We start from the raw sequence: 14,227 nt of genomic DNA, 5'->3' as shown, positions 1-14,227 counted from the left end.
AGGGCAGCTTAAAGAAGAAAAATATAAAAATAGTAAAAGAGAAAATATTACTTTAAGCAATTCTTACTCTTTGTTGTCCTTCATACCAATCATCTTCATCAAACCAGTGGGAAATATAAGTCATCCAAGCCATGAAAGAAGGCACAGTTGAAATAAAAAATATGGAACCTGAACACATATAAGTACAATAAAATCTGTGTTAAAATTTACTCAACACTACAAGAAGCTACTCAAAGATCAGATCTGAAGTCTGTGGTATGATTTGAGATTAATAAGTTTTAAATTCATAAATATGTAATCTGAAATATTTTTAACAGCAATTTAAATGTTTCACCTATTGAATTTTCTAATGGAAAACAGAATTCAATATTAAAGCAATTATTAGATTATATATTCCAGTATTTAAAATTGCAGCAGGTTAGTGCTTCAAGATTGATTTTGCTGTGCTTCTGAGCTCCGAAAATGAGGTGCTGTTTGAGTCATTCTTATCTGTCTCCTAAAAAATTACTTTCATTTTTTAAAAATGTACTATCTACAAAATTTAGCTCAGTGCACAAAAGCTTGTACTGAAATGTAAAATATCCTTAGAATCATGGGGAATGATTTGTTTTGGTTATGTAGGGAGTGGCTTCAATTGGCACAGTAGGAGGGGCCAAAATTATCACAAATACCAAGCATCGGTTTAATTTTTTTTTTTTTTTTTTTTTTTTTTTTTTTTTTTTAAGAGGAAAAAAAAATCTGCAACTCCATTGTTCACAGCCAGCAGAGCCTAAAGGGCTCAGCTGCAGCCATCACTGTTGGCTGAAAAATGTAAAAAGCTTAATTTAATTAATTCATCGGAATGGATCTGCTTCTTTTCCTCAGAAGAGTTTCACACATCTGACAGCATTTATCCCTTCCGCAGGTAGCATCCTTTTTGGTATGCTTCCAAGTTTCACATTTGATTTCACAGTGCATTATGCCAGTAAAAATGAAAGGTAAAAGAGAATAAAAGCTGTACTACCACATTTCAGTACTGCAGAAATATACTTCTTCAGCTGTGCTGTTTATCATACAAATTTTCCTAACTGCATGGTTACAGCAACTATCAAATCCTCAACAGAGATTGTGCAGACCTAAAAAAAACCCAGTCTCTTAAGAAACCTAGGATCTAGACAACCTCTGCCTTTCTATACTGACTTAACAAGCTGTTCCCCACAGTTTGCAATATAATAAATGCAAATATTAAACAAGGAAGTCTATTGTTTAATCAAGAAATAAACAAAGCAAAGTAGGAAAAGTAGCTGGAATGACTAACTGGTCGACATTACTTAGCATTTTCACAGAGTAATTCTGTGTCATTACCTGTCCTATCCCAGAATGTGTAGTTCCCATTAAGGGTACTATAGAGGCAGGTGGCATTCTCCAGGGGAATAAAGAAAAACAGCAACATTTTTGGTTCACAACCTCTTACTCAGAATTTCTGACAGCCAAGGAGAAAAAAAGAAAACAAACTAAAAATACAAACCACATGCACAAAACCATAAATATTTAAATCAAGACACCCAGTAATAGGAAGTAGCATTCCAAGACTATCAGGTTTTTTTGTAGTTATACAGTCATCCATGTAAATGGATACAGACACAAGAATATACAGAACTTCCTGCAATACTGCTGAAATTTTTCAAATTACTTGTCCTTTGAGATTTCAGCTCAAACATTAAGTATACAAAGTGCACAGAATTGCATGGTCTCATAAACTGTATGAGAAATACAGCACCAAATCAGTCACCTCGAATGAGAGTGCTGAAGAAATCCCTGACCATAACCATGGTCTATGAGCACAAGAAAAACATTACTGAGGTACTACTTCTGTGAACAAAAATTTTACAAATTGTTAAAACATATCCACATTATTACTGCTTGTTACATATGAAAATCATGGTTTCAAGTAAATTAGTATTTGCCCATTAAGGAAACTCTGCTTTCAGGGTTTATCTGTCTTTTTTACAAGGGCACATAGTATCACTGAGAATCTTGATCAATTAATTACAAGTAGTTCAATAGTATCAAACTTGTTTCTCTTTTATGCCTGTAGCTGTACTTTCCACCATCTACAAAAAATTGTTTCTTTTTTATGCCTGTGTATTGGTTTTGCACCCTCTGGTTTTTGGTAGTTAGTGGGCCACAGAGGCAGCTTCTGTGAGAAGCTGCTGGAAACTTCCACCATGCCTGGCAGAGCCAATCCCTGATTGCTCTGAAGATGGACATGCTGCTGGCCAAGGCTTGGCCAATGAAAGGGGTTGGTAACGCCTCTGTGATAACATATTTAAGAAAGAAATCAAAACAAAGTGCCCAGTTTTTTTTCTAGTCAGACAAGAGGAGGAGGTGAGAACATGTGAGGGAAACAACAGAAACACCAAGGTCAGTGGAGAAGGAGGGGAGGAGCTGCTCCGGGCGCCGCAGCCGAGATTCCTCTGCAGGCCGTGGTGAGACCATGGTGAAGCAGCTGTGCCCCTGCAGCCCGTGGTGATCCACGGGGGATGCAGAGATCCACCTGCAGCCCGTGGAGGAGGTGCTCACACTGGAGTGGGTGGATGCCTGGAGGAGGCTGTGACCCGGTGGGAGACCCATGGAGAGAGAGGCTTCCTGCCTCCAGGCTGGAGCAGCCTGTCCTTGGAGCACTGCACCCTGTGGAAGAGTGACCCACATCACAGCAGCTTTAGGAGGCCTGTGTGCCCGTGGGAGGGACTCATGTTGCAGCAATTCTGGGAGGACTCCTGCTCATGAGAGTGGACCCACTCTGGAGAGGTTCATGGAGAACTCTCTCCTGTGGGAGAGACCCCATGGTGTAGCAGGGGGAGGACTCCTCTCCCTGTGCAGGGGAAGAAAACCTGGGTTGACAAACTGACCAAAGCCCCGTGCCCTGTCTCCCTGCACTGTCGGTGCGAAGGAGGAAGGGGTTGGGGGAAGAAAGGATGTTTTTAAGGGCTTATTTTACTTCTCATTATCCTTCTCTGATTTAGTTAGCAATAAATTCACTTTGTACCTTTAAGTTGAACCTGTTTTGCCCTTGGGCTTTTTTTTTTTCTCTCAATCCTTATCTCAACTCATGAACAGTTCATTAATTTTTCTCTCCTCTGCTCAGCTGTGGCAGGGGAGGGTGAGCAAGTGGCTTTTGTGGGTGCCTGAAGTTTGGCCAGTGTCAAACTACAACAGCCTGTAGCTGCTCCACCATCTACGTGATCTGAGTTTTCTAGCCTCAATACCAACCTGTCAGAACAATAAGTTTCACAAGACAGACAAACACTGTGACTCACATTTAGTTTCAGCATCATCAGGGAAGCATGGGCTAAAATGGATATGGATACTGTATTATCCTTTCAATAAACTGGTAAATATCTTCAACTCAAAAGTATAGATGTAATTAAAATCTTCTCAGGATAGCAGATGGGAAATTAAATAGCTTAAAAATATCTGTTGCAGTTACCCATGAATAAATTAAGAAATTTGGTGTTAAATTATACATGAAAAAATAAAAACAAGAAATACTGGAAATGTATTATGAGGCAATTATATGTTTTTGCCTATTTCATGATTCATCTCCAAGTGCTGGGAAAACTATTATACTATAGTGTACCAGTTTTTGTTGCATCCCGAGCTGGGTTTTAGTTACGGGTTCTGATAAATGTTAGTTAGCCGGTTCTGTATACCACTGTGTACCCCCATTTCCCCTGCACTATGGTCTGCTCTGCATCACTTACCTTTGGAGCATCCCCATGTCACTCCTGTAACCATCCCCCCTGTCCACTCCTGAGAGTTCTGTGTCTGTTACCCCATCCCTGCATTCCCATTCATCCTGGAACTCTGTACACACCCCTGTCGTGTTCCCATTGGTTGCCGCAGTCTACGTCACTCCCCCGTTGCCTGTCCCCATTGGGCGAGGGGGGTTTCCGCCCGTGTCTGCCTACCCTCTATAAAACCCCCATGCATTCCTTTGTTCGCTGCCATTTTGTCCATGTGGGCGCAGAGGGCAGACGCTGCTCTCCATAGCAGCACCACGTGGCAATAAACCCTCTCCAGCCACGCAGGACAAGGTGTGCCTCCTTCGCCTCTTTGCCTCATCCCAGTGCTGGTTACAGAGCGCAGCCAGCCCCACACTGGTGTGCTGAACACCAGAGCGCCTGGGCCATGCGGCACCCCGGTCTGGCCGAGAAGCAGTGCCTTTAGTGGGGCTCCCAAGCTGCCCGGGACTGGGGAAAAGAATGCAAAGCCACAGGTTTTGGCTAGGGGAGAGCTAATTTTCTTCCCAGTGGCTGGTTTGGGGATATGTTTTGGGTTTGTGCTGAACAGAATTGACAACACAGAGATTATAATTAATATAGATTACACAGAGCCAAGGCATTTTCTGGGAGTGCATGTGAGGTTGTAAGGAAATTCAGGCTGGGACAGCTCACCCCAATTGACCAAAGGGATATTCCAGACCATACTACATCATGCCAAGTACATAAAGCAAGGGGAAGGAGGAGCAGGGGGAGACATTCAGAGTCATGGTGTTTGTCTTCCTAAGTAACCATTGATGGGGCCCTGCTCTCCTGGAGATGGCAGAGCACCTACCTGCCCATGCGAAGCAGTGAAAGAATTCCTTGTTTAGCTTCGCTTGTGTGATTGGTTTTTGATTTCCCTATTAAACTGTCTTTATCTCAGCCCACAAGTTCTCTGGCTTTTACCCTGCAGATACTCTCCCCAGTCCTGCTGGTGGGGGAGTGAGAGAGTAGCTGAGTGGGTGAGTGGAGCTTGGCTGTTGGTTGGGGTCAAACCATGACATACAGGTATAACAAAATGTGGGTTTGTAGGATTAATAAAATTATGTGTACTAAATATTATAATAAAATATTTAAAACCTCAAAGTGTTTGATCCCTTAAATTATTGTAATTAATAATATTATTAAATGCTTTATAAGTAACTTAGTATGCTCTTAACCTAAAGTCCAGTTGGTACCTCCAGTTAAGTGTTCTTTGATCTCAAATAGATCAGACCAAAAGAGACATCATCAAGGCATATAAAGTCTTATACATAATATACTGCCCAATAAATTTGTTTACAATATTCTGGAATGAATAAAATAAATCAAAACATCCTTTTAATTTGATGCAGAAACAATTGGTTAATTCTTGAGCTGACACAAGAAAATGGCATGAAAATGTGTCAGGACATGTTCAGGTTAGACATTATGAAAAGGTTCTTCACTGAGAGTGTGGTCAGACACTAGGACAGATTCCTCCTGAAGCTTTCATGACACAAAATCATTCAGATTTCACTGAGCATCTGGACAATGCTCTTAGTCATGTGGTTTAGCAAGGAGCAGAATGTTGGACTCAATGATCCTTACAGAGCCCTTCAAACTTGAGAAATACTATGATTCTATGATCAAACTTCTGCTGCAGACATTTCACAATCCTCCCTTTGGAACTAAGTACTATTATTTTAGCTTATTTCATATTAAATAGGCCTAAATACAAAAAAACTAAAAGAGTCAGAAGGAAAAAGTGTAAGGGATGTTGAAAATAATAATAATGCTGTAGTATAACATCACAATGTGTTGTTAAAGTTCAGCACTACAATGATCAAGAATTACAAGAAACTAAATACAACCAACCACCCCACTCCTCAAAAAAAAAAAATCATTAAAAAAAACAATTAAAAAAAAAAAAAAAAACACAAAAAAACACAAGAAAAACAGTGGTTATCTTCTCTTTATATTTAATATGAAAGTTGATCTTCTGGTCATTCCAGTGCAGATATCTGTTTACTATGAAAGCAAGCTACTTACTACCTTGCCCTTTACAAAACACATGACCTTAGGAATCAGGAAGAATATGCTGGAGAGTATAGTGGCTTCAATCTCTACACACTAAAAAAACCCTGTACCTAAATACAACATACATGTAAAATTTACATAGAAAACATGGGATAAAAGATTACATCTGAAAAGAATGTCCTATATTGCATCAAAATGAGCAAACTGATGCTACTCTCCCATGTTATCTGGCAATATCAGAAGTCAGCAATGCAGTTGAGTTATGAATAAAGATTTTCAGAAACTGATGAGAGGTAAGAAACCTCTATTTTGATCTTCCACTTTTATTGCCAAATTTGCTGTTAATTAATAATTTGAAGTTGATATACTGTACCCACCATGTACAACCAACCATGAACTTTTTTCAAATACATCTTTGCCCACTGCTCTGTTTCTGCTTAACTATTATATACAGAAATATTTAGACATTTCTCTGTTTAACTTCTATAAAAAGTCATGTTTGATATATTCTTGCCATAAATCAGTAGCATTATATATGTTTCAAAATTAAAAATTATTTTCAATTAATTCAATTTTTACCTCAGAATTTTTTATTTTTGCTGTAGTCAATTCTGTGAGAAAATTTCCTGCCAATCCATGTAGACATAATTTCATAATATCTCCCATCAAAACTCTAAAAATTATGTCTTAACTACTGAATTACTTTGCATTTTAGACACAAAACTCATTATAAGAATGTCCTCATAACAAAAATGCACAACAAATAACCCAAGAATAAAATACTTTAAAATTTCCTTTAATTACAAAAGTATAGAAATTAGTTACTTTCATAATTTATATGCCATTATGCAAATTCATTACACTAACATCTACAGTAAAGAAGTCACTTAAATCCTCAGGCTTTATTTCTTAACTAGCACTTTAAGAATCTTTACACTGAGAACACAAAGCATGTAATGATGCCATGTATCCTAAAATAAGTCCTAAAATACAATGTTTACAGTAAAGCTGTGCTAGAACCAATCATATGATAATGACACAGCAAACCTATACCTCAGTGATCTTATGTCATACGAGGTCAGGCAACAATTAGATTTCCCTGGACTTCTCCAACTCCTATCAAGCTACTAATGGCACAAACACAGCATGGCTCTAAATAGCTGTCCTTTTCTTTTTTTTTTTTCCTCACTTGCTCTTTCCCAACAAGCTGTATGGATTTATCAGGACAAGATGACATACAAAACAACCAGGCCACCTCACAGTGATTAGAGTAAGTTGTTAGTAACAGATGTACAACACTATCATCACCACCAGATCTACACTGGGCTGAGACTTTCACACAACCTTGTCACAAGCTACTTTTAAGATTAAGCTTTATCAGTTTACAAGAGGAGATTAAGCTTTAGCTACCAACAATAGCAGTGGATTGGACTTGATCATGTATCTTCTTAAGGATGTTCTACGACTGGATTGTAAAAATAAATTACATGAAGCTTTATAGTTTTTTTCCAAGAAAATAAATTAACATCGCTTAAGAAAAAAATTATAAGTTTATATATATTTATGGTACCACTTTTATTATGGCTTATCAGATGCCATTCTAATTCTGTGAAGAATACATATAAAAATGACAAAGTTAAATATCTCCAATTGTGTTCTTGACCAAAAAAGACAAAAAGGACACACAGTATATTTACAGAGAAAATTTACAATCTTATTCATAAAACTATGTCTATATTGAAATACTTGTCTTAGTTTCATAATTACTACTTGTATAAAATTTGAATGTAGACAACATTAAAGTGCCCCAGTTAAGATTTAACCTGGCAGATAGCTAACTCCACACAGCCACTTAATGATTTTTTGGTCTGTCAGCAAATAGTTCATATGCCAAGAAACATATTGCACGTATTTTTTAGTATCACGATCACAAGATTTTATCTATGTCTAGCTAAATCATTTCATTGTAACATATTCTTCAGAGACAGATTCTAATTGATTTAGATTATAATAGTGCAAATCCCTGTCTGGAATTATAATGCACACATTATAAAGTAAATATTTTAATTATATCGACTTTTTATACTATAGTTGGCTGATTCAGATGTTAGGATAAATATAAATTAAATAATAATTACTATAAAGTAAATTTCTAAGGCAGATATAAGAAATAACAAACACTCTCTCATGTACCAAAAACTTCTCTATGAAGAAAAAAATGTCAGCATCTGTAGCCCAAAAAAGACCACAAAGAAAATAAACTGAAAGTAGGAAAATAATTTAATGAAATAAACTAAATTCTTTCTAGCTGTGAAACTAGAAGTAATATTTAAAATCAACTGTATTTGTTAATGGATTTGCTGAGATAAGAACGGTTGAACAGTCAAAATGGGGATGATATCCAGCTGTATATCAACTTAAAAATTTTCCAAATTTGAACTAGTTAAAACTGAATGTAGGCAAGAAAAACTTTATTTTATTAAAAAAAGAGGTCAATTCTTAAAAAGTTTATCTCCAATACGATGTTCTAAAACATAAGATCTTCTGCCCTAGGAATTTTTTCAGAGCAGTCAGTTTAACTGGTTTATTCAGACACTTCAGAACCACTTGTGCCCAAATATCCATAAAAGCAAAAGAAACCTCAAAAAGCAAACATCACAACAAACCCCAAAATAAGAAACTCTTTAACTGCAAAAAGACTGTCCTTTATTCTCTGGGAAACCAGAATGGGATACAACTACATACCCTGATGACAGCCAGAAGTTAGGTATAAAAGATGTGCTTAGGTTAGCAACAAATGATTAGTGTTGAGAAGAGCTCTTCTCAACACTAACCTCACACTTCACAGCAGATGTCTCAATCTTTCTTTCCTGAAATCAAAACCAATCAAAACTGATCTCCTGGATCTGACATATCCTCTTTCACTCAATCATTATCAGTCCTCCATCACAGGTATTTTCAGACAATAGGTAACAACTTGAAAAGAAAGTTACAAGAAGGAAAATAGTAGCATTAATTAGTTCTCTTAGACCTTGATTAACCTATGTGGGGTTAAAAAATTAAATATAATCAACTCTAACATAAAACCTCCAAATGATTCTTTAGCCAAATTGAAAAAGAAAATACATAAGTTTAAAACCAAAGAATTAAGTTTCAGACTGTCCACAAACTAGGCCATTTATGTCTCATTAAGACAGGTGTTACAGAGCACGTTATCTAATGGTAGAAATAAATGTCAACAATTACACCTAAGACAGAAACAAACTGGATCTTAAAACATATAAATCAAAGGGACAAGATAAACACTCTGTGTGGTGTGTCCCCTTCCCCCTCCCAAAAAAAAAAAAGCAAATAGAGATGGTGGGTTTTAAGAGACCATGAAATTGAGTACATACTACGCAACTACAGTACATCAAGCAGAATGGAATCAGTGAAAATGAGAGAAAGAGGAAAAAAAAAAAAACCCTTACAAAATCAGGCAAACATTGAATGCAATAAACCATAGGAAAAGTATGAGCCACCAACAGGATGTAGCCAGAAGAGATGTACAATATGTTAGGAAAGATATTGTCAACACAGAAGGAGGCCTAACACCATTTTACCAGTCATTCATACATTATGTTTGGTTAGCCCATTCAAGAGAGGTGGATTTAGACTTCAAATACAGGGGTTTAAAAAATAATGAAACAAGGAGGCAATTATCAGAGATATAGAAATGTTATTTGAATCAAGATATCATACATACTAAGCAGTTGGGTTCAAATTGGTCACGGTGGCTAGAAGGTAGGTAAAGGTTCCTGAACCTGAAGCAAATTTACAGTCAAGAGAAGCATTAAGAAAAAAAACTTCATGAAGTAGGGGAAGGGCACTACTAGCCTCATCAATAGACATATAATATACAGCACAAGGGAAAAAAAAAAAAAGATTACATCAATCCTTTTCCACTGCAACAACTGCTTCTGAGAGCCTCTACCATCAATAAATAGAAAATTAGATTCTGGACAACAACAACAACAAAAAAGATTCACCACTGATGAAGATCTAAAAAATTGCTATTTATCAACTTGTTTGCTTACAAACAGTTTTCCACATACAATTAAAGTAGTTCAAGAGAAAAAATATAAGGAGAAGACTTAGCAGACACAACAGTGCAAAGTCATCAGCATAAATTAAAATACCAGCAAAGAAAGAACTAGAAGAGGCAAGTTCCCACACTTGACACTGCCTCAAGAACTAATACATGATATTTTCAACAAATAAAAAAAGTCAGCAAAGTTCTACAGGCCTTTACTGATAATCAAATAAATCCCACACATACCAGAAATAACAAATTCTCCAACCAGTACTAGAACAGGATAAGGAATAAACGGCCCCAGTGGATAAAGCCAAGGTGTACTTATAGGATGCAAGTGGGGAAAAGATTACCATAAAAGCTTCTGTCTTTCTCCAGTGCCCGCATTACAGCTCAGCTGCTACCATAAATAATGGCTAGCCTGAGTGATAGGATGTCACTGAATTGCCTGTACCCTACAGGGGAATTTACAGTTCTTGTAGCCACTTTCTGTAATTCCAATGTTATATTGATATTTACTTCTCTTCTTGTGCTGCCTATATTTTGCTTTGTAACAAATAATGTCAGTTACACAACATCACCACCAGGTCTTGGTGAAGTTACTCTTACTGGCCACATCAACTTTAATTCACAGACTGCAAGAAGAGGAAATACTGCTTTCCCTAAGTTATAATCTCCTATTACCACTGCTAGAAATAAAATACTGAATTAAATGGACCATTAGGACTCACCAAGGACCTTCTTACATTGTTCTTGCTATTTGGGAATTTTCCTCATAGCAGATGACCAAATGACAAATTTATTGTGTGTTACGAGTCCTTTAAACAGCCAGGCTACTCAAAGAGTCCAAGATTTGGTATAATAGAACATAGAGAATGTTGAAACTGAGGATAAAGACTGTAGAATAACTAATAAGTAAAAATTAAAAAAAAAAAAACAGTAACAATAGCCCCATGATATTTTAAAACAATAGCCCCATGATATTTTAAAATTTTTGCATTATCTGTATTCTTCCATGCATACTCCAAATTACCTTTGCAAGTTCTTTATACCACCATGTCTCCATATGGGTTACAATTTTTTGAAGATGACTACAGTCTTAACTGAAGCTTTTGAACAGTTTTGAAATGCAAAATATAATATCACAAAGTCATCTAGACTGATTTGTCCAAGGCACTTATTCTCTAACAGAAACCTCAAAATGTATCAGTAACTTATACAGTTGTGCCTGTAATTAGGAAAGAAACATCACAACCGATGTATATTTTCCCTACTTTACGACTACAAAAAATTAGGAAGTGCAAGGACTAGAACCTTGAACTTATTTTAAAACAGTGGGAAATATGCCTCACCAGAAATAACTGTACTAAAGTTTGAAGAACATTTTACTGTTATGTGTTTCTTACCAGAATTCTTCCCCATTATACTCTTACGAATAAGCAGGTAGCTGCATAATCTCATGGCAAAATTTTTAAACAAGGTACAAAACCACAAGGCTCAACACGCCTATAAAAACCCTCTAAAATTAGTTAGAAAGAGATACAATGAACTTCCCAGCCCATTAAATTTTTGAAAGACTAAGTGCATGGCAAACAGAAAAAGACTCTTGAACCAACAGGGTTTAGCACTCAAAAAGGACATTGCCAAGTATTTATTTTCTATATCATTCCATGGTTAAGCCCATTATTAAGAACAATATGGTCTTTATTGAGTCTAAAATCCAGGATTATGTTCTTCACTGCAGCATTACAAGTAATTAAAGATCTCACACAGACTTTGATTTCATACCTGCCATCTTCAAGCCTTCCAAAACAGTTTTTCAAATTGTTGCATGACAATGTCTATGTGAAGCAACATCTCTTAAGATATCAGAAGAATTTACTGTACAGAAAGAGAAACCCTTAAACTTATTTCTTCGTTTGCAGTCTGCTGTCTTAAATTCACTTTCATAAGCTTTGCTTACTTTGCTTGTAATTTGCTTTTGTACTTGAATGACTTTTTTTTTTTAACTCTCGAAGCTTGATTTTGCTTCCCCCTCCCACCCTCGTGCCAGCTGGGAAAAGCATTTATAGTATAAACAAGCCCAAAGCTCTCCCTCCCAGCGTAGGGCAAGCGTTTGCTTTCTTTTAGAGATTGCTGCCTCCGCCTTTACTCGATCTTAAGTTCGCGTTTCCGCACCAGCACGTTTGTAAAGAGACACACACAGAGTAGGACAGTCCCCAAAACAGTGTAAAATCCCGACAGTACCGTCAGACGGCTTCTGGATGCTTCAGACACCGCCCGCAGCCCCGAGAGCTCCCCGGGGCCGCTCCGTCCCCGGAGCGCAGGTGGGCGCAGGGCGGCGCGGCGCGGCCAAGCCCCGCGCAACTTCCCGGGACGCCGCGCTGCGCCGCACCTCCTCTGCCCTGCCCGACCCGGCTCGACGGGCGAGCTCTCGCCCGCTCCGCGGGGGCAGGCGCCAGCCCTGCCTCCCTGCCTCCCTCACCTGTCCGCCCGCAGCGCCCACAGCGCGGCCGCGGTAGCGCCGGGCACGGCAGCGCCGTCTCCGGGCAACCCGCGCGCCCGCCCCCGCCGCGTTACCGGGCAACGCGCCTGCCGCGCGCGCACCCCAAGCGCGGCCCCGGCGCGGCTGCTCGGAGCGGGGCGCGCGGGCCGTGTGGGGTCAGCGGCCCTGCCCCTGCTCCACAGACACAGACACCGGCTGGGCCTGCGGGTCGTGGCTTAGGGGTTACTGCGATGGGACTGGGTGGCCTTGAAGGCAAATCCATCTCTTCCAACATAAGTGATGCTGTCATTGCGTGACTGTTCGTGCGGGTTCCGGCTGGGGCGGCGGCTGGGAAGAGGAGGTTTCAGAGCTCGCAAGCCACATTCCCCGTTACTGTCAGAGCACCAGAAACCACCGGCAGGCGGGAAGGGCCGATTTTGCGCTCCCCGAGGATCTCCGGGGGTTGCTGGTCCACCCCCAGACGTCAAGCCAAGCACTTGAAAAGTGACATGAAATTGACTCAGTTTGATGAAGTGACATGAATATTGACTCATTTAGCTGCAACTGCACCTCGTTCGCAGAGACCGTGGCTCCATGCTGAGGGGCTGAAAGGAACTGCAGACTCACGCACTAATCCCATCAAACAGGAGTCATAAAATGCATTCCACCGGATCCCAATCCACCTGCAGTTATCACGTACATTTGTGGGTTTAAGATTCACAGACACTTATTGGACAACATCCACTTGTTTTTCTCTTCTACTTTTTCCCTCCTCCAACTGTTTCTGCAGCTGGATGGTGGCTTGCAGTGTGGAACTTGTTTAGTGAAAAGTATTTTTCCTCGTATTATATTTCAGACAGAAGAATTTCCCGGTCCAACTCAGTTTATCACCATTGCTGTGTTTATGTCAAAGTGATGCAAACAGTAGGAAGGTACCCAATAGAGTGGGTAAAACTACAGTCCCAAAGACAGTTCTTGATTTGTTGTAGCGTGTAATTCCTGACAGATTCTTCTTTAGCAGAAGGAACTGAGAAGAGGTGGATAAGGAATCACTTTGTCTATGATTTACTGGGCAGAAAATTTACAATATACATAATCTGCCAGTGAAACTTTAATTTTCTTCCTTCCTTAGAAGACAATGTTATGTTGTAGTAGATCCTAAATGATCTTGAAGATCATAGCAACCATACTTGGTCATAGTCCCAAGCACTATTTTCCATATCCAACAACAGTCAGTACAAGAAGTGGGTGCAGACAGAGATTGGAACAAAAGGGCCTTAAGTATTATACTTCAAGAAAAGGTTCTGGCAGAGGTAAATGCAAAAAAATATAAGGAAAATAAATGTATTTTTTCACTCTTAATATTGTATCTTTTGGCAATAATAAACTATGAGATTCTTATACTAAATGTTGCATTCGAGGTCATGGTTATGTACCCCATACATTTATCCATCATCCTAGACTTTTGATCTCCAAAACATCCCACAACACTGAACACTATTTTTAAAGTCAGCATTTGCATTTGTTATTTTTAAAACATCCATCTGGAAATCCATGTGCTCTCTTTTTAATAATAGATAGCAAATAATTTCCTGTTCAGTTTTTTTCTGTTCATGCTTTCATAGCTCTTTTCAGCCAAACCTTCCACCAGCTGAAGAGATCTAACCAACTTTCACTCTTAGATAAGATCTAACTGATAAATGCAAATTACCACACATGTTGCCTTTATCTTTTCTAGTTAAACGTCATTCTTTTGGCCTAGGGTGACTGGAACTGCCTAGAGCTTATTCCTAGAAAAGTGTCAGTCTGCAGATCAAAGGACTGATTCACTGATTCACAGGATCATAATATAGTAAAAGAGAATGACTC

The 14,227-nt window shown here is 38.7% G+C and overlaps 1 protein-coding gene across 7 annotated transcripts in view; it reads right to left on the bottom strand.

Moving 5' to 3' along the window:
* Window positions 1-12,385, bottom strand: part of WDR17 (WD repeat domain 17) — a 65,822-nt gene extending 53,437 nt beyond the window's left edge. For 3 of the 7 annotated variants that reach the window (XM_053974918.1, XM_053974917.1, XM_053974919.1), the window contains exons 1-3: window positions 3,744-3,812; window positions 1,345-1,462; window positions 68-168 (exon numbers count right to left, since the gene is read on the bottom strand). In XM_053974918.1, the coding sequence (XP_053830893.1) occupies window positions 68-168; window positions 1,345-1,432 (189 nt within the window). In that variant the 5' untranslated portion in view covers window positions 1,433-1,462; window positions 3,744-3,812. Of the gene's footprint in view, window positions 1-51; window positions 169-1,344; window positions 1,463-3,743; window positions 3,813-12,120; window positions 12,131-12,358 lie in introns of those variants that run through there. The other 4 variants (XM_053974920.1, XM_053974921.1, XM_053974922.1 and 1 more) reach the window with 4 other exon arrangements.
* Between the last annotated feature and the right edge of the window lie 1,842 nt (window positions 12,386-14,227).

The sequence above is a fragment of the Vidua macroura genome, chromosome 4, assembly GCF_024509145.1.
Source record: "Vidua macroura isolate BioBank_ID:100142 chromosome 4, ASM2450914v1, whole genome shotgun sequence".
Taxonomy (NCBI): domain Eukaryota; kingdom Metazoa; phylum Chordata; class Aves; order Passeriformes; family Viduidae; genus Vidua; species Vidua macroura.
The sequence above is the reverse complement of the archived record's forward strand: the minus strand, read 5'-3'. Positions and strand labels throughout refer to the sequence as shown.